Below are 18,954 nucleotides of genomic sequence, written 5' to 3'. Positions count from 1 at the left end.
GATTCATCATTCACTGAGTAAGTTCAAATGATTAAACGCTCCGTGCTTATATATGTTAGATATCTGGTCCGTGGCTGCTCAAACCACTACTTCGTCGACTTTAGATCGGTGTATACAAAAACCCTGGCATGTAGTGAGTTTGTGTACGAAGAGCGAAAAGTTGGAAGTAAATGCAACGTACTGGTGTCACCCATTCTCTATTGCAGCTGCAGCATACGCCAGCCCAGTCATAGTTGCCGAGCTTAGCACTGCATTTCGGGCAAATAATCTTCCCTGCTAATTGGCCACTCTCTAAAAAAGGTTCCATCCATTTCATCTGTAAGGTCATGATTGGTTGTGGATCGACGACAGACAAAGAAACACTTACCGGTTCGACAAAATACCCAGAACACTTGGGGTTCATGAGGATCGGTGGACTGACCACCGATTTTATCCCCGTCATACTCAACGACGGAGGCGTGCGCAGCGCCGCGAGTTTCGGATGAGAATGCAGCTCAGCTGCCAGGTCCAACGGAGGCTGCGGCGGTCCCCCGGTCTTCGATGTATCCTGGCTATCTTGTACAGGCGACAGCACACGCACCGTCTCGGATTGTGTGGCCGTCCCTGTTGATGGGCCTTCATCTGTGGCGACAGATGCATCGAGTACATCCGATAGGTCCTTCCCAAGGCCTTCCATTGACATTGAGAGTGATCGCGAGGACTTCACGTCAACTCTAAGGGGAGGCAAATCACCCGTGTGCCCATTCTTGAGATCATCTGACTCGTGATCATCCTCCGTGTCGAGTGCTGACATTGAGAGTGCTGACATTGAAAGCGATGACATTGAGAACGATTCCATCAGCGCCCGCGCGCCGAGGCTCATGGACGGTCGCCGCGAGGACGTGCCGCGGTCATTCGCAGACGGGCGCCTCGACGTGGCAGGGGATAGTGAGGGCAGAGCGGGAGTCGGTGGGCCTAGTTGCCCGTGATCGAGCATGTGCTCGCGGGTCGCTAGCTCTTGCCTACGGAAGGTGGAGTGTATGGATTGGCACTAGGAACGTGTCATGATCTGATGACTTACCTGCACATCTTGCATCGTATTCGACGGCTTGGCACGATCATCGGTGTATTGGGTACAGAATCAGATGGTGTTCGGGGATGCTTGGCAAACATTGCATTCTCTGGAATCGTCCCATCTCCATCTATGATTCAATCGATCAGCACTGATCTTGAGCGTGAAGCATTGATTATCATAGGCAATGCAGAAGGCAGACTTACTCATAACATCCTCCACTGTCCGTTCCAAGTAGAACATGCGGGTTGCCTTATCACGCCGCGTGAACTTGTATGACGCTCGGTGAAACACTTTCAGTTGTTCCATAAATCCCTCATTTGGCCTGCAGAAGCATCCTTATCTGGGCAATTCAGGAACGAGATAAAGGAACTTACTCAACGATGGGCCTCACCGTCCTTATCATGTCTACAGCGCTTTCCGGGTCAAGCTTCAGCGAGTACATGAGGTATGCTGCGACGATCGTTGCGCTCCTGCCTGTGTGATCGGATGTCAAAAATTGATCCGCAAGCAGACTAGCGGAAGAAAGGATGATATCAGTGAGCCGAGCTTGAACGTACTGATTCCAGCCATACAGTGTACGAGTACACCACGACCCTTGTCGAGCTCGTTCTGGATAAATGATATTGATGGCAAAAAGTGCACGAGGACATCTTCATTTGCACTATCGTCAATGTTGATCTGGTACTTGTTAATTGTCTAGAGATGTCTGTATCAGCGTCTGCCTCGGATCCTCTTTCATACATACTAGAGCAAAGGAACCTGAGGGCTTGAAGCGCCAGTGGTACGCACCGCATTAATGGTAACTTTTCCCCGCATCGCTGTTACAATGCTGAAGATGTTTCTCTCCTTCAATCCCTTGACATCCAAAGCGCTCTGGAGATCTCCAATCCAGACTCCTGGTACAACTTGATCCATGGTCACCAATGGTAGATAAATGAGGTAGGCTGTGTAGTGATTGAATCCGCTCAAATTTTCCTGTTAAGACTAGGTATATTATTAGTACTTCGCCGGCGGGGACTCGACCAAGGTTATCATATGCCAACGATGAGGCGAGTGTAAATAATTCAGCAGTCAACTAGGGAACGCGAAGTCAAAGCAAATGAATGAACCACCAATGATTAGTATTCGTCGTAAAACGTCGGAATGGCAATGCTACCAAGTGATCGAGCAGCAGTAATTGTTCATTGAAGGGGTCGAGTCCAAATACATGCAAATAAGCACCTGATCCGGAAAATTCATTGTCAATGCTTTTGTCGGGGATTCACAATTGTATCAGTGCTGCAGTTCTATAGTACAATGCATCGCTGTATATGTTCAGCCTCATTGCCCCGTATAAATATCAAACATGCATTCTTCTCTGAACATTTGACGTTTCTCATCTGTCTCGTCTCAGTCCATACTACTCTTTGATCCTAAATTCGATACCCAAGCAGGTCTTGGGGAACCCTGGTGGACACTTCAGCTAGCTGAACATTTTATTGCTTCGCTCTTCAAGTTGTTGTTCTCATATTTTCCCCCCATGTCTGCATCTGTTCGTCCTACACTCCCCCCGCTTCATACACTTAATCTTCCTCGTGGAGAGATTCGAGACCCCCGCATCGATGCAAAATTGAAACCCCAGGTTAGTTTGGATTTATGATATACAACTTTTACTGAAAGCGCGGTAATTTTCAGATTCCAAGGCTGCACGTGCCCAGCAGTCAATATTCACATTCATGCCAGAACCGTCGGGTTTCTATCTCATCCTCAACGTCTTCTCGCACTCCTTCTCCCACCCCTTCGCCCCCCTCATCTTCGCGTTCCTCTATTTTCGGAAGTCAACCCGTTAAATTTCGTATTGTACCCACCACTTTTGAGCATGCCAACGCAATGATTGTCATTCCTGATCCCGATGCTCCACACGTGCACCCCCTCTCCGGTGCAGTCCTCGAGCAACCTGCACCGAACCTTTTTCTGGTCGGGCCTGCCTTTCAATGCGTGCGCCAGCTACAACGACAAGTAGCCAAGGGGGTACGTCTGCGCCCCTATCGCATTGTGCGTAGTCCAGCGGATCGCAGGTTTTCCATTGCACCCAATACGACCAGTGTCACGAAAATTACAATAACAAGCTCAAGTCCCAAAGAAACGTGATGTATTACTAGCGCCATCATTATTGTATTACTAGTATTCTTTCTGAGAAGTGTAGAGGAAGAGTTGCATTTTAAGTTACAAATAAACTAATGTTCGAATACGATTCACTTGTACTACTAGTTGTAGGAGAGCACTGTTACAATTCGTTGTGTCTGATTCACCTTGATCATCGTGAAGGAGACGGGGGTACGATGCATACGAAAACAAAGGTTTCAATGGCTACGCAGTAAAATTTCTGATACTGATTCACCCTCACTGGAAGTTAGATCTGGTGGAACAAAGGAACAACAATCACATTTTTATGGGGCGTAGCTATTTTGACGCGGTCCTGCCGCGCCTGTCGCGGTCGTGACGTGCCATTCCTATATGTTCTACATTCGACTTCCAGATCAAGTTGGATGAATTCCTTTGTTATTTTATATGCCGTAGGGACATGTACAACTAGGTACATAAGCTAATGACTATTTTCTTTTCCTCCCTCTCTGGACCCTTCGAGCCTGTGGAACATCGACGTTTAACGGGCGGGCATTCTTCAGCCGGCAGAGAAGGAACTCGGCCTTGACACGGTCCTGGTTGAAAAGCACTGTGGAGATCGTTGCAACAGATTCACGGGTACCAGTAAGGCTGTTACGACCAGCAATTTGTGCCGCAGGGCCAGCAGCAGGATTTTCGAAGACAATTTGTTCAAATCTTGTCCGCTCGTCACGAGATAGATGCAAGATGTGGGTTTATTTTGGATGGTGGTGAATGCCCTTGTGAATGTAGTGGACGCCTCCTTTGAATGAATACAACACTGATGTGACGCCGTAGTCGATATGCTTGAGCTGACTACCACAAAGGCACGATGCATCATGTGGGTTGTCCCATGATACCAGCCCTGCGTATCTGTGGTCGTGTGACTACCTCACAGGTAGGTTCATCACAAGTAATGACACCCAGGCAAACACGTCTCGTCTTTTTGCCTTGCGTATTATGAAACATCTAAAATAAAATATACCTAAGTTCTGACAGTGTGACAGTTGAAGTGGTGAGGTTTGACGCGGCATGTGCCACTTGTGACGCGACACTGATGCGGCATGACGCGCACACGGCATGGACGAGGTTTGACGCGGCATTGACGTGGCACGACTTGTTTGACACGGCACTGACGCGCATGTGACGCAGCACTGACGCGACATGTGCTATGGTTGACACGGCACTGATAGTAGGCCTTGAAAGCTTGACGCGGCATAGAGTGTGGATGTTGATATTAGCACAGAGACTGCGAAGATGTTTGGGAGAACTTGTCGTGGTGTGAGTGGTGCTTGACCCAGCCTAAACGAGGCTTCTGACATGCCATGGTTGGGGCTTGAGTCGCTTGACGTGGTGTTGCAGAGTATAGAGAGTAGCTCGAACATGACAGGGTGAGGTCGAGGCTTGATGCAGTGAGACAACACTTGACATGGACACTGCGTCTGAAAACCAACATGGATGAACGCATTAGAGGTAACACAACAATACAGGACTGACGCGCAAGATGCATATGCATACTAGTGTGAACACAGAGGACAAGCACTGTAAATTTGGTGAGAAGTGAATACAGCACTATAGAGCCTGTACGCAGGCAGACACTCATATGTTGATCATTAACGAGGATTCAAAGTGTTTGGAATAATATATGAAGTTGTTTGAACATGATCAATTTGTTACAGTGCCGCGTCACAGGCGCGGCAGCATTTGCTTATGTAACTTTTGGTCAACGAAATAATATCGTTCAGAACGTTCAACGTTCAACATCCATGCCACCCAAAACGCCGGAGGACCCAGAACAAAACCCATATGATCTACTTGAAATCTCACAGGAGGCTACAGAAGCCGAGATTAGGACAGCCTATCGAACCCGTTCACTGAAAGTTCATCCAGACAGAGTACGTCTATTCAATCCAAGATCGAGGGTCTGAGACTAAATTGATATTATTGCAGAACAGAAATGATCCTAATGCAGGTGCGTACCTAGCCATGTTAAAAATGTAGCTAACACATGAATGTAGCCCAGAAATTTCATGCATTGACGACCGCTTCCACCCTCCTCCTCGATCCGCTTCGCCGTCTCGCGCTCGACGCACAACTCCGTCTGCAAGCTGCTAAGAAGCAGCGCTTCGCATCTTATGACAATAAGCGTAAGGCGATGGTCTCTGAGTTGGAGGAGCGGGAGAAAGAATTCAAGAAGGCGCGAATGGCTAAGGAGCAGGAGAGAACTGTGAGGGAGAGTGAAAACATGAGGATTCGTGAGGAGGGGCGACGAATGCGGGAGCAGAGGGAAAAGGAGCTCGAACTGCAGGAATTGGAACGTCAATGTGCGAGGACGAAACCCGAGTCGAATGTCGAAGAAGAATCCCTCGCTCCGCCGCCTCCCAGTGATTTGGATACAACAATCCTTATCAAATATGCACTGTCATCGTATCCTGCGCTTTCTACAGCATCCGCACTCACAGCCCACCTTCAACGGTATGGCGAGATTGATGAAGGGACGGTGGTGATGTCGCAGAAAGCCAAGAAGTCGAAAAAGTCCAAGGGAGTTGTAGATGGCGAGATGATAGTGACCGCACTGGTGCCGTTCAATCAGTTAGGCGCTGCATTTGCTGTGGTATCGAGCGCCGAATCGCTGAAAGAGCGGGGCATGGACGTGGCATGGGCAGGTGGATCTGAGCCTCCGATCCTAGGCTGGCTCCGCGAACGCGGAGAACTTGGAGGACCCGCGGTCAATCGTACCGAGCCGCTCCCGACAAAGCCTACTCCAGAGGGGACGACGTTCGGTTCGTTTCCCTCGAGTTTTGTAAGTCTGGTTCACTCAGTCTATCTATTCGGACCACTGATTCTCCTGTTTGGCAAGCCTGATGTGGCACCGCCACCGCCACCTGCTGCAAAGGCGGGGATAGACTATGAGTCGTTGACGCTCCTCCGTATGCGTGAAGCTGAGCGTGCACGCTTAGAGAAAGAGATACTGGAAGCAGAAGCTGCTGAGGGCGGCTAGTCTTTCTTTGCTCGCTGAGCATATGATGTCTTCTGACATCGAACGTTTTGTCGCGATCTCAATTTCTGGTGTGAGGTCTAGAGCACCCTGCGCCCTTGGCGCCCTTGATGCTTCTCGTGGGTAGTAACGAGGGACTACGGTGGAAGGCTAGAGGCATGTATGCATATTCCATTTTACATCCATGAGATTAATTTATTGCATTCTCAAGAAGTTGATCGGGCTGACCTTTGAAACGTGTATGTATTATGGCGGTGTTCATGTATCCGTAGTCTGATCGTTGTATCCAGCTGAAATGTTTGCACCAGATTTCAAGCAGGTCTACAACAAAGTTCTTTCGGACGCTTGTCCTCGCTGCAGTTGAATATAAAAAATGACCCAATCCTACAGGTCGATGAGGGAAAATGCTCTACAATGCAATTTTTACATGCCGGGCTGAGTATGACATCGGTTGACGATGTGGATTCGGATACTACTCAAGAATTGATTGATTGGCTCATTCACTCTATTTTTTTCCGGCTACATTCGAAATTATCACCAGGAAACGATCTATACACTTTCTAGTTCAACAAACCCCAACACAACCTTATGGAAATCTATTAGACAACCAGGTTCGTGCAGTGTCGACTATCGAAACCTTTCCTGGGCTGATCGTATGCGGTGGCGCATCAGATATTTCCCGAGCCCCCAGCGCTACATAGAACTGCGGCAGTATCAGCATGTCTACGATAAGTAAGACCGTCATAGCGAGTCCATGTCGATACCAACCCTGACAGTCCCCACAGCATGAGGACAGTAATTTTGCTTCCCTCCGGCTCCACCGGGAAAACGCCTTCATGTGTGGCTTGAACTCACAAAGTGAGATTCAGGTCTACTAGTACCTGCACATGCCAGACGGCCCGTGTGGCAGTGGCAGGGTTCAAAGAACCAATGTGGGATTTCAAAATGTGACGCCCATCGCTGATGTGAAAGCTAGACCATTCAGTACAAATCAAAGATATCTCAGAGTATTGTATTTGGCTGCGGTCCTCATTTTTACCACTGACTTCATGGTACATACCATGGGACGTTTTGCGGCTTCAAGCATGCGTAGAACCTATCTGTTACATCTCCCAACCCGCGAACCCGGGCCAATCTTACTGATTGAAGGATCCTCACCTTCCTGGCTTCCTGATCAGGGTGGCAACACGAGGCTCCAGGGACTATCAAGCCTTATTAATACCGTGGGTCTCATCCATCAGATGCAGGCGTTATGCAGTAATTTCTGGCGCAGTAAGCGCCTGCCACTGCTCAAGAATTATCGCGGTAATCCTCTGGCCAGACGACAAGACCTCCGATGTGCTATCAGTTATCAGTCTTCAGTCTTTGGTCATCATGTAATCAAGGTTATGGCATACGAGGTATCGTTTTGAAGCCAAGTACGTACACGGCGCTTCGAGCTTCGAGCTAGCTCGATGATAAACCACCTGTTTTTAAATGGGTGCTGTGATTCGGGACAAAGAACCGAAAAATACAAGCGCATGCTTACCGCATGGAGGTCGCACGCAGTATTCTGGCCTCTATTTTGATCTCACCGCTGCCGCATCGACTTGTTCGCTCCCCACTGCGATCTGTATTAAAGCGAGCAGAAGGGTTGGAAAACTGAAAGCTCTATAGTTGTCACATTGTCAAGAGTTTCTGCCGCAGGCAGCCATTACACAAATCCAAGCCTGCCCTCTTTCTCCAAGCGAAATGAGGTTGATTCCCTCAAGTCAGCAACATCTCGGGTGAGATTTACCCAACGCCCACAATGTGTGATATCTGAGGTTTTAATCGGTGTAGCTCCCATCTCCACCATGAAGAGACAGATTCGAGCTCCAACAAGTTCTCCATTCAGACGGCATTCAACATAACTGCCCTTCAACAAGTCAATATTACCATGTGCGATTTACCTATCATTTAGAATTGACGGACTTACATGCAATGACAGGACCAGCCAGTTGGCACCAGATATGTATGGCGTCCAAGTTTTTGGCAAGTTTTTATAACCTCATGTCATAGCTACTCAGTTCTGATGAATCCCAGATATCGATCTTCATCGCCTGCCCAACATCGGGTGGTTGAATGTGGACCATCAATTCTATGTCAAAATATCCATTGATGATGAGGGCATGACCAGTCGTACGACGCCGGAGAAACACAGCTCTATGCCATGGAGTAGTAAACATATCTTGTACGTCGGACACTACTGCTTGATTCAAAGGCTGATTCAAAGAGCAGCAATGTTCGCAACTCTACCAAGCTCACATTGGAAGTATTTGCACATCGCCAACTTCACGATGATCAGTACATTGGTATGGTCCAGGGTTGTATTGAGGAATTTTTGAGGTACCCTGGCTGTGAGTCACTGCAATCTTGTACACTATATTTATTGACAGTTCAATTCAGCCATTCTTGAACAACTGAAGTACGTGAACCTCGAAGGCAAGACAGAGCTGCTCAGGGCGAGCTTGGAGTTCAAGCTTACTCCTATTGTGGGCGCTGGAAGACCTGCTGGTGGATCCCACCTTACCGAAACCGGTCACAGCACAGGTATCTGGAAGTGGCCAATAGCGAGTGATGGCTATTGGGGTGCTGTCGGGACACCATTTCCTCCGGCAGTGCAAATATCTCGTACGTGATATTAATTCGAATGACGGTCACTCTTATAATTTGTGTCGATCAGACATAGACCTGCACCATCTGCCGCGAATCAGTTTGTTTTCGGCTCACGATAGCTTCTATGTCCAGGCTTCTGTAGATGACCATGGCCACAAGACCACCACTGCTGAGAAACCGCATTCCTTACCATGGACGATGGAGCTAAAACTGTGAGATACATTGTACCCGCGAGTTCGTGACATTAACTCCTAGCAAGAAATGTACAGCCGTCGTCCATAATTTCCCTCAAAGTCTTCGCAAAACGTTATCTCCATGGAGATCAGTACATTGGTATGGTACAAGAAGGTGTCGAGACGCTTCTCGCTCATTCCAGCAGTGAGTTTCTGGTACTATCTGATTGGCTCGCTCGTCGTTGAATACAACATTAGCTAAAATCTACCACCTCGTGTCTTTTGATGGTCATGGCAAGAAAATTTTCCTTGATGCTAGCATGGAATTCAAGATCAAACCTCTTCATAATACAACGGACCATAGAACCACTCAGCACGGTAAAGGCCAGCTCACCAGGATAATCGACGACTCCAAGGATGCACCACATATGTCGGCAATGGGAGGTCATGATCTAAGCGAACCATTGAAAACGGCTGCTGAGCAGGTCGCCGGTGTTGTTGCCTCAGAAGTCCTTACTCCGCTCTTGGACAAGATCAACATTTTCATTCAGCTTGCTGGCAAGTTCGCTGAGGTACAGTCCCTGGAATTTGCCACTGAATATGTCTGATACCGTTCCGTAGGCCCATCCTTACACCAAAATGGCGTTCATGGTTCTCACTGCAGTATATCAGGTAAGTGGGATAGTCACATGTTCCGACCTAAGGAGCTCACCTGTTTTGATTAGTTGGTGGATGCGCAATTTGCCCGAGACCGAAATATTCGTCAGCTCATTACTATTATGCACGAAACCTACAGCCTTCTCTCTGGTGTAGAAGAACTGAAAAGGATGGAATCGCAAGCAAAGACTATCAACTCCCTCGCTCGTCAGACGATCGAGTGCTCGTACTTTATTCGTGACTATCTGCAGAGAAGGAGTGGGTGTGAGTTTCGCAGCTTCTTACCAAAGTTTGGCATTTTTTAACAAAATTCTTAAATGTAGGGAAACAGAGCTTTTCAAACGCGTTATCCGACATCGATAATAAAATTCAAACGTACGAAGCAACGTTCAAAGAACTCAGGAATGCCATACAACAGCAGGCCACGATTAATACGCAACTCTTTGTCCTTCGTGTTTATGATGTGTTGCTTGACCATGGTAGTGTTCCATCTTCCCTCTCATCCTTACACGTGTTCATATTACTACTAGCCGCGAAAGCAGACCTTGACGCCCTGCATTATGCTATTGGCGCTTCGATTGAATCACAGAAGATCGGAGATGTGTCTTCACAGACCGATATCCTGGAGTCGATAACTTCATGGGTCAATCAAGACGTTGGACAGCAGATCTACCTCTTGCTAGGTCCAAAGGGGTCTGGAAAATCCACTATCGCATATACCATTGCACGCCAATTCGACGCCATTGTGCGTCTCGGTTCATCGTACTTTTTTTCGCGCGCTTTCCAGGACAAGCGAAACGCTACGAATTTGTTTAGCACGATTGCACGGGACCTCGCTGATCACGACCTTCAATATATGAAGGCTCTCTGGGACACCGTGAAAGACAAGCGCGCATTACGTGAAACGATCGACCCACTTACTCAGTTCGATCGCTTTATCCTTAGTCCTGCGAGTCAAATGACATACATCGGCCCTGTGCTAGTGGTCATCGACGGGTTGGAATACAGCGGTGGCGAGTCAGATCGTAAGGACCTCCTGACTGCGCTCGCAGTGAAAGGAGCAGAGCTCCCCCGTAATTTCAAGTTACTGGTCACCTGCCGCCCAGAGCAGGACGTTTGCGCTGCTTTCAAAGGAAAATCTCATGTTATACAGAAGCATTTGAAACATCGCGTCGACTCACTCATGATTCCGCCATTAACATTGAGGCAAAACCAGACAAGCAGGTCTAGGTCTCGCCCTCCCACCCCTCCTTTATTCATCCCTGATTTTGCGCAATACAACCCTTCACCTCTGGCTGACTCGTCGATGACCGGCACAAGTGACTCCACTCCGATATCGGATGTCTCGAGTTCAGACTCAGCAGTCTCCACTGTGTTTGACCCCTGGGATGACGGCTGTGATTCTACCGAGTCCCCTCCTTCCAGTACCAGATCCGTTTATGAGGAGCCACAGCCTTCAAAAAAGAAGGCTGTTGTACAAGTTACACGCAGGAGTGAAGAGTTCATCACTGTAGAGCAGATCTCCGCGACAGGCGGCCGTACCATTAGAGGAACCAATTTGGAGAAGCACGATAACTGGATCGTCGAGCAGCATGATCATTCTCAAAGTGGTCTGCTACTTAAAGAACTAGGATTCGTCATATCAGCAGAGCCGACGAATGATTTGGCGCCAATACTTGGATCATGCAGTAGTCGTCTCCCCAAACGACCTCGCCAGAAGCAGGTCCGAGCAAAGACTCTTGTCCGTCATTCCACGAGTGTGGATGGGGCGGAGATACCGGGTTGGGATGATGATCTCGCATGTCGGTGATATCACATCTGTCTGCAGTGCTATGTATATAGAAATGTAATATGGTCGTCACTCCACTAACCTCGACGGCAGATGCTATGCTATGCGACCCCTACGTGCAATGATCAAACGACTGTTACTGCGCAATGTTCTAGTCTTGGCCCTCCGCTACATCTGTTGTATGTACTTCTACATCCAAACCGTCAATATTTACAATCTGCATCACCTCCGCGTCCAACTTATACCATAACATCTTTCGGGTTCGCCGCCACATTCACCGTTGCGCAATGGTATGCGTGCGGGCCTTGAAGTGATTCATCTTTACCGACTCTGCCGCGCCACCATGCTGTTGATGATTTTTCATAATATTCCTGAAAAACCTCGTCGGTCACGCACGTCGCAGTGCAGTATATGTAATTTGCGAAATGATGGGGCCGCTGTTTGGGGGAAAATTGGCTACACGTTTACCGGTGACCTAATCGTGGAAGAGTATCGTTTGGTCGACCATCGTAGGACTGGCATGGCAGAAGTGACTGGAATCCCCCTAACGTTTGATACCGGCGTCTTACCGTGACAGATTTCCAGAATAGCGTAGTAGTTTTTGATCAGGGTCATCGGGACTTGGGGGTGGTGTTTTAAGTTAAGGTTCGTTCGAGTTCTCAGGAGCAAATGTGGATTACTAAGCCATTATTATCACGTTTTGTGACCAAGAAGGTCGTCGGTCTACCCAGGGGACTGCAAGACCTTTAGCTTTGAGGACAGAGTTCTGGGATCACTAGGTGGCGTTGCACGACATGCTTTGACGAAACGTTTAAACTGAAGTTACTCATAAGTCTCCGACTCAGCCGTATCGCATGTGGTTATAGCTCACTAGCACTATTGATTAATCCTTACACGAAGCGCCACTCAATAACGCCTTCCGAATTCGGGCCTGTCCGGTACTATCTCGTATTTTCACTGACTGAAAATAGTTGCCATGCTGAAATTTGAGGCTCCAAATCTACGACGAGTGTTTACCAGGCCGTACATGTACTCGCTCGTCAAACTATAGAGTGTGCATACTTCATTTATGACTTGCCGTTCATAAAAGTGGATGAAAGAAACCTATGTCACAAACCCACGTCACTGAGGTTTCGCACTGGATAAATGACAAGAACTTAACGGTCCACCGATTTATCTCTTTATTGTGCCTCTTGGATCCGAGACCAGCGTAGTTGCCCTACTGTAGCTCATCAATTCGATAACATATGTCGAGAACCGTCATACTGTTTTGGCAGAATACGTCAAAGAAAGCCCGCCAATCTGTTTAGCACAATCGCTCGCGACCTTGCAGATCACGACCCGGATTCCATGGCTTGTCTCGGGGATAAGAACGACAAGCAGTAGGCCCTTCCCAGCATATCCTCACGCAGTTCAGCTTCATCCTTGCAGGGGCGCGACAGTTGACAAGCTTTGGTCCTCTGCTGCTTGTAATTGTTGCCCTCGACGCGTGTGTTGATTCACGTGCGGATGTGGTCTTTGTCCCGAAGGAGAAAGCCCGATTTCTCCCAATTCCTGATTACCTTTGCCGGAAACTGATGTAACTATCGCCCTTCGTGCTAACACCATGGCCTATCCAAGGAGCTTGATGCGGTTATGGCGTTTATCGCAGGCAAAACCAACTATACCTCATCCACTCACCACTCTGATTCAGACCGCCTTGTCACGATCCGATTATTTCTCTTCCAGCGGATCTGCCTCGAGCTCAATCAGTGTGAGTTCCTTTGCGCCTTCGATTTCGATGTAGGGCTTCCGACCTTTAGCCCTGATGCATCGTCACCCCATACACGGATATGGGGTCACCAAGGCGGTTCTTCAGCACATTCAAACACACTGAAACTAGAGATAACCCTATTTCCTTCCATCAATTTGATGTGCCTCAGGCCGTCACGCAACCATCATGAAGCAAATCAGTAAGTAGCATGCCACTTCGCCTCCGCGTCGTATTCTATCGTATACTTGATGAGCTGAATGGATATCAGATCCTGCTGCTCCAGCCGGAGACACTTTTTGGACTGTCCCTACTCGCTGCGATAGCCCTCGCCCACCAAGACGTCATACAACGAGAGATTATCATCCGAAACGAGATGGGCAAACAACTGGACCTCAGTCCATCAGTCTTGCATGATCTACTGAGTATTCACGTCTCCAATACCCCATATCGCCTATGATGGGTAATCATACCGAAGAAGGTTTTGAATTTGTCACATAAGTATGTTGCCTTGGTCGGCATACGGCTCTCTGAGTAGTTAGTGTACTTCAAGTATCGGTATTATGTGGTGACTTCAGTGTCGCCCCATTTTTGTGCTTCCTGTAATTGATTTCGGATTCGTGACCCCCAAAGAAGGGGTCACGTTACCCAACCGAGTGTTGCCCTGTTGTCAGACGTTGAACGGTACGAGTAGAGTGTGGTAACACAGAAGAGATGGCAGGAAAAGCCAAAGCACGGTACGCGGCCTTCTCATTATAGGAACTCTATTTGACGATTGCCTTGTGGTGATCAACACTATATTTTCCTTTTGCCAACGTCTTACTGCCAGAACGATCATCGTCCGCTTGATTTCCACTGCGCAAACAGGTTTCTTCTATACCACGCAGCGCCCAAGGCAGGGTCCGAAGCTCGCTGCCGTCAAATATGATCCTAAAGGTGGGTAATGGTGTCCAGGCAGTTGTGCAAAATACTGAACTGGTTCATTTCAGTTAAAGCTCGCGTACTCTTCGTCGAGAGCAAGAAAACGAAGAAGTAGTGAGATAGTCGCTCCATATTTACTGTTTCTTGTCACCACCAAGAGATTCACGCCGATACTGGGTGGTGCTCGACACTACACCCCTAGTTCTGACAATATGCTATTTGCCGCGCTCTAATACACGTTCAAAATAGGTGGTGTAGGAACCACAATTCTGTCCGCAGAAACTCTGTTCATACAGAACTTAACATAAGTTAGGGAGGGGTGCACCTGAACTACACATGACATAAAAGATATTCTACACATCCCTGCTCACCAAAACGTCTGCCCTGCCTGAGGACTGCTCGGTATATTCTGTGGTGTTACCCCACTCTGAGGAATTGATGTGGCCGATTGGGACTGAGCCGGCTTGGGAGCCTCTACCTCTTTGCGGTACTCAATTTTCTCGACACGGACTTCGCCTTCCACAAGCTGATATACATACGTGACAACGACAGCGCCCTGAATGTCCATGAGTGCAAACGATGGTGTTATTTCACTGAGAATATCAATTCAGTCAGGTAATGCAGACGAAATGATGCAAGGGCTATACCCGTTGTATGAGCCTGTCCATGCGCCAGTCGCGGACCCAGGATTCACGAAGAAACGACCATCATATTCAATTGCCTGGAAGCTTATTTGAATCACATCAGAATGCCAGCTATCATGTAGAGGCTGCGGAGTCAACACACGTATGCGTATGCCCTGAAACAAGCACATCTACATCCATTTGCCGTGCCAATGCACTGAGAGCATCAAGGTCGCCAGTCGGTACACACTGGTGCCCATGAATCACTCCAATTCGTATTGGAGTATGCACTATGGTTGCAGATGGCGGAAAGCTGGCGCTCTGGGTCGTCCGCAGGTCAGTGATGACTCAACCACATAATATAACATGAAAATGACAAGTATGCACCTCATCATAGTCCCCTCGGACAACATACACATCTCCTGCTATAGTGCGCAGGTACTCGTAGGTCTCGCGGTCACAAACGTTCCCTGTGCAAAGGATCTGTTGAATTTTTCCTGGAACAAGAAGTTTACGGAATTTGGCTGGGAGGTCGTGTGCGCGGTGTGGGATGTGCAAGTCACCGATTATTAAGACAAGCACCATGTTGCACACAACAGCAGTATCATGTATAACGGACTCCTGGAGGGAAGCTTGGGGTCGGCTGTGAGAAATTATTATATAAGCTGTACGTCATTATTGTTAGCAAGTGTCCTTCCTTGGTCCTTCCTGATTGCATTTGCAAGAATGGCCCATTCAAATTATCTCTAGATTGTATGCTACTGAAGCTTACATGGATATGACGTGTACTTCAATACTCTAATGTTATCCTAGTTTCACAGCAGTAAATTCAGCGGGTTCCCGACGGTATACTAGTAGAAATTGAATTATTAGACAACAGGATATAAAGCTAACAACAAGTACATTACACAAAAGTAACAAGGTGCGGATACCAATAAACCATTCACAGCAGAAGCACAGAAACCTGTAGAAGGGACGCTGGGGGAGCACCGGAAAGCAAACAGGGGTAGAAGGGCCACATGCGACACGAATAAAACAAGAGAATCGAGTACATATAAATGCGAATGTGCATTGTTGCGCTACGGGAATGGAAAGTGGACTCCACACTGGTGCATGGATTAGATGTTGGTGTAGCTCCCTGCCAAGTAAAGATGGTTAGTGCCGATAGAAGGGGAAGAAAAGAAACAGGCCTACAAATCCGCGCCTGCCAATCACCGCTGCCCGTAGCCAAGATACTGCCCGCGGGACTCAAATCGATAGAGATGACTGCGGCAGATTCATTAATGGGGTTCTCGGTCCGGAATCATCAGAACATTCGTACCAGAGTTCTTGTGTCCTTGAAGCATGCACTGCGTCGTTGCGGTGTGCGAGTCCCAGAACTGGACACCACGGTCCTTGGACCCTGACACAACCCACTGCCCATCATGCGATACAGCAACGGAGAGCACGTAATCCTGCGCGGACATGAAATCAGTTGGAACAACAGATGACATATGTAATGGGTCCGCGGCCGGGACTTATTTGCTTACCGTGTGGCCCAAGAAGTTCATGGTGCACTGGCTGCCCTTATCATCTTTCTTCCCATTGGCCACCGCCTCCTTGCGTTTTGCGAGAAGCCCGCTGACATCCCAGTATTTCAAAGTCTTGTCTAAGCTGCCGCTCACCAACCCCTTCCCGTCGGGCGTGAACGCAACGCTGTAGACGCTGTCCCTATGACCCCGCAGGCGCTCGATGAGGGAGCCCGTTCCCACGTCCCAGATGCGCACAACGGTATCAAGACTACCAGCCGCAACCAGTTGGCCGTTTGGTGAGATAGCCACGGAGGTTACGCCTGCATCGTTGTTCACAGGATCGGCGTCATTGATTGTGAGCACTTTAGATGTCCCATCAACCATGTCCCAGATACGGGCAGTTTTATCGCCCGATCCCGAGACGATAAGCCTGCCATCTAAGGAAAAGTCGAGTGAGTAAATCTCCTGCTGATGTCCGTCGAAAACGTTGCGAATGCGTTTCTTGGCAATATCCCATATCTGTAAGGGATCAGTGCACGACCCTGATGAAACACAAAGTTTGGCGCACTCTGATCTGCTTATCTTCAGCGCCCGTTGCAAGATATTTCCCATCGGGGCTGAAACAAACACTCCTGATATACAGGTCACCTGCCTTTCCAGCTGATTCATCTGCAAGGACGCTGTAGGTCCAAGGGTAATGAGATGGACTACTGCAGTCAAGATCGTTACCTACCAGGTCTTTACGCCCGTCTTTGTGTCATAGATCTGGGCCGTGCGATTACAGCCGGTGGCGAGGTACTTGCCGTCTGCAGAAAATCGTACACAGCAAACGACACTAATAGATGGCACGTGAAAATGTAGAGATACAGGAAGATGTGATCAGGAGGCTATGTTCGATCAAAGCCGATCATACCACGCACCTCTCGTGCATGAGCGTGTGCACTAGCGACACATCTAACACGCGCTTGACTTTACCGTTGAAGACCGCGAACCAGTCAGTGCCTTCCTTCTTCAGTTCGGGCGGAACATTGTGTGGGTCGAGATCATCCGGAAACTGCCCCCCACCACTTTGTGCGTTATTGATAGGTACGAGAGTGCTTGAGCTAGCTGCTGGTGGTTCTGCTGGGCCGGCAGGCGGTGGATTTCCAGGCCCAGGTGGGTATGGCGCATGGGCGGCAGGTGGTGGTGGAAGACCTGGGCCTTGGAAAGTAGTCAAGGCAGGAGGTGCCCCAGGTACAGGGGGGAGCTTCGCATTTGGAGGTTGAAGAGAAGGACTATAATGATCTGTCGCAGATAAAGGGGGGGAAAAAGAGGTGGCATAGTATCCATGAGGAGGCGGCGAACGTGTGGAGCTTGAAGTGAATGGTTTACCTGGACGAGAATCACCCTTCATACGCTCAGTCTTTATACGCTTTGAATCCCGAGCCTCCGCCGGTGGACGTTCGCGATCTCGGTCGCGCTCTTCACGCTGTCGATCACGTACTTCGCGCTCGCGTTCACGATCAGCACGTTCGCGGTCTTTTTCCCGCTCGCGTTCACGATCGCGATCTCGACTGTAGTAAGGCTCGTTGTATGAGCCAGGCCCAGGAGGTACACCGGGGACTGCAGGCGGAGGTGCAGGTGGACCGGAAGGCCCGACTGAAGCGGGACCGACAGGCGGATGTGGAGCTCCTGCTGGTACACCCTGACGAAGTGCATGAAGCTCTCCTCTGAGGCGACTCAGCTCCTCTTCGTATGTCTGTCGAATCTTGCCATGTTGAGATTCCAGCTCATACAGTGACTGGCGAACGATGTTCAACTCGTTTATTTGTGAAGTGACTAAATGGACAAGATTGTGCAATCATACATAAAACCGAGGTGTAATTAAAGAATCAAAGGTGCGCACCTTTGGATTCATACTCGTCTCGTTGATTGCGAAGAATGCCAAGGTCAGAGGTGATAACATCAAATTCTTGGCGGATGGTATCGACGGCCTCATTAAGCCTGACATGACTGTGCTGGTTTGGCCCTTGGGCAGGGGGAACCGTAGGCTGCAAGCTCCTATGCTATTGAAACAGGGAAGGTCAGTATGGGTGCACGCCAAGAAAGAGTTCATAGCAACAGAGATAGAGAATTTTGTTCTCGGGTTAGCGCCGTGAAGGAGTGTCATAACCCAATTAGAGAATTCATTGATCACGATATGTGACAGAACCTGTATTGAAGAAAAGGGAAAAAATCAGATGGAATTACTCACGTTGTATATTGTGGAGGACATGAAGGAGGTTGGGAACCACGGAATGGGTGTTGATCATCGCCTTTATAACTGGCGTTGGACCCTGATACTCTGATTCTTTTCTCACACTTGACACTACCGGCGGCATGTCCTATTCGAGTTGTAAAGGCACAATCACGTGCTCGGTAAACATACATTGAGCAGTTCAAACCCAGCGGCACCAGAATCTCCTTCTCTCTTTCAGGCGGTTGCGATGCTCAGGAAAGTCGGACTTTGCTATAATACGTTAACCGCACATAGTCTCCGTGCTTGCAGGATGCACTGCTCTCATCAGGTAACATAATCTCCGACTGCTCAGCAAATGAGGCGAGGTGTAACATACTAGGGCATCACTATCCCAATTCCATTGCTGTATGGCTCTCCACTTCGTTTCCATTTCTGATCTGGAGGACCACGGGCCATCGAGCTCGGAGCCTTCATCCGGAAT

General features: G+C 48.6%; 9 protein-coding genes across 9 annotated transcripts; 5 read left to right on the top strand and 4 right to left on the bottom strand.

Annotated features, from left to right (window-relative positions):
- Positions 1-37: 37 nt before the first annotated feature.
- On the bottom strand, positions 38-2,202 carry HD556DRAFT_1336045 (uncharacterized protein). The gene is made up of 7 exons (XM_041301901.1): positions 1,844-2,202; positions 1,612-1,750; positions 1,429-1,528; positions 1,258-1,376; positions 1,061-1,181; positions 368-1,001; positions 38-316 (listed from the first exon to the last, which is right to left on the bottom strand). Exons 1-7 carry the CDS (start codon positions 1,967-1,969, stop codon positions 101-103), a joined length of 1,455 nt encoding a protein of 484 aa, XP_041165435.1. The 5' UTR covers positions 1,970-2,202; the 3' UTR covers positions 38-100.
- A 113-nt stretch (positions 2,203-2,315) lies between these two features.
- On the top strand, positions 2,316-3,372 carry HD556DRAFT_1336043 (uncharacterized protein). The gene is made up of 2 exons (XM_041301900.1): positions 2,316-2,675; positions 2,729-3,372. The coding sequence occupies exons 1-2, from the start codon at positions 2,574-2,576 to the stop codon at positions 3,182-3,184; spliced, it is 558 nt and encodes a 185-aa protein (XP_041165434.1). The 5' UTR covers positions 2,316-2,573; the 3' UTR covers positions 3,185-3,372.
- Positions 3,373-4,282: 910 nt separating this feature from the next.
- HD556DRAFT_1336028 (uncharacterized protein) lies at positions 4,283-4,863 on the bottom strand (the record flags this gene model as incomplete). Its single annotated transcript, XM_041301899.1, has 2 exons — positions 4,410-4,863; positions 4,283-4,304 (listed from the first exon to the last, which is right to left on the bottom strand). A coding segment is annotated over exon 1 (239 nt), but the record flags the coding sequence as incomplete, so codon positions are not given.
- A 7-nt stretch (positions 4,864-4,870) lies between these two features.
- Positions 4,871-6,350, top strand: HD556DRAFT_1336026 (uncharacterized protein). Its single transcript, XM_041301898.1, has 4 exons — positions 4,871-5,091; positions 5,147-5,168; positions 5,215-5,999; positions 6,057-6,350. Exons 1-4 carry the CDS (start codon positions 4,963-4,965, stop codon positions 6,195-6,197), a joined length of 1,077 nt encoding a protein of 358 aa, XP_041165432.1. The 5' UTR covers positions 4,871-4,962; the 3' UTR covers positions 6,198-6,350.
- Positions 6,351-6,815: 465 nt separating this feature from the next.
- HD556DRAFT_807549 (uncharacterized protein) lies at positions 6,816-7,766 on the top strand. The gene is made up of 2 exons (XM_041311689.1): positions 6,816-6,926; positions 6,980-7,766. The coding sequence occupies exon 2, from the start codon at positions 7,082-7,084 to the stop codon at positions 7,604-7,606; it is 525 nt and encodes a 174-aa protein (XP_041165431.1). The 5' UTR covers positions 6,816-6,926; positions 6,980-7,081; the 3' UTR covers positions 7,607-7,766.
- HD556DRAFT_807070 (uncharacterized protein) lies at positions 7,699-11,607 on the top strand. Its single transcript, XM_041311688.1, has 13 exons — positions 7,699-7,960; positions 8,016-8,114; positions 8,164-8,207; positions 8,259-8,406; positions 8,454-8,572; positions 8,622-8,846; positions 8,899-9,043; positions 9,091-9,209; positions 9,263-9,576; positions 9,626-9,676; positions 9,730-9,925; positions 9,985-10,140; positions 10,192-11,607. Exons 1-13 carry the CDS (start codon positions 7,926-7,928, stop codon positions 11,469-11,471), a joined length of 2,931 nt encoding a protein of 976 aa, XP_041165430.1. The 5' UTR covers positions 7,699-7,925; the 3' UTR covers positions 11,472-11,607.
- A 2,417-nt stretch (positions 11,608-14,024) lies between these two features.
- On the top strand, positions 14,025-14,236 carry HD556DRAFT_1228298 (uncharacterized protein; the record flags this gene model as incomplete). Its single annotated transcript, XM_041297213.1, has 2 exons — positions 14,025-14,136; positions 14,190-14,236. Coding segments are annotated over 2 exons (159 nt in total), but the record flags the coding sequence as incomplete, so codon positions are not given.
- A 252-nt stretch (positions 14,237-14,488) lies between these two features.
- Positions 14,489-15,329, bottom strand: HD556DRAFT_1228407 (Metallo-dependent phosphatase; the record flags this gene model as incomplete). Its single annotated transcript, XM_041297219.1, has 4 exons — positions 14,489-14,714; positions 14,769-14,849; positions 14,908-15,065; positions 15,132-15,329. The coding sequence occupies 4 exons, from the start codon at positions 15,327-15,329 to the stop codon at positions 14,489-14,491; spliced, it is 663 nt and encodes a 220-aa protein (XP_041165428.1).
- A 142-nt stretch (positions 15,330-15,471) lies between these two features.
- HD556DRAFT_1335979 (WD40-repeat-containing domain protein) lies at positions 15,472-18,529 on the bottom strand. The gene is made up of 11 exons (XM_041301897.1): positions 18,489-18,529; positions 18,141-18,300; positions 17,627-18,073; positions 17,176-17,539; positions 16,989-17,090; positions 16,824-16,935; positions 16,274-16,774; positions 16,066-16,198; positions 15,939-16,010; positions 15,653-15,882; positions 15,472-15,595 (listed from the first exon to the last, which is right to left on the bottom strand). Exons 1-10 carry the CDS (start codon positions 18,507-18,509, stop codon positions 15,863-15,865), a joined length of 1,932 nt encoding a protein of 643 aa, XP_041165427.1. The 5' UTR covers positions 18,510-18,529; the 3' UTR covers positions 15,472-15,595; positions 15,653-15,862.
- Positions 18,530-18,954: the final 425 nt, after the last annotated feature.

The sequence above is a fragment of the Suillus plorans genome (genome assembly GCF_016647745.1).
Source record: "Suillus plorans strain S12 chromosome Unknown HD556scaffold_6, whole genome shotgun sequence".
In the NCBI taxonomy this organism is placed as follows: Eukaryota; Fungi; Basidiomycota; class Agaricomycetes; order Boletales; family Suillaceae; genus Suillus; species Suillus plorans.
Note: the sequence above shows the minus strand (reverse complement) of the source record. Positions and strands in the feature narration are given on the sequence as shown.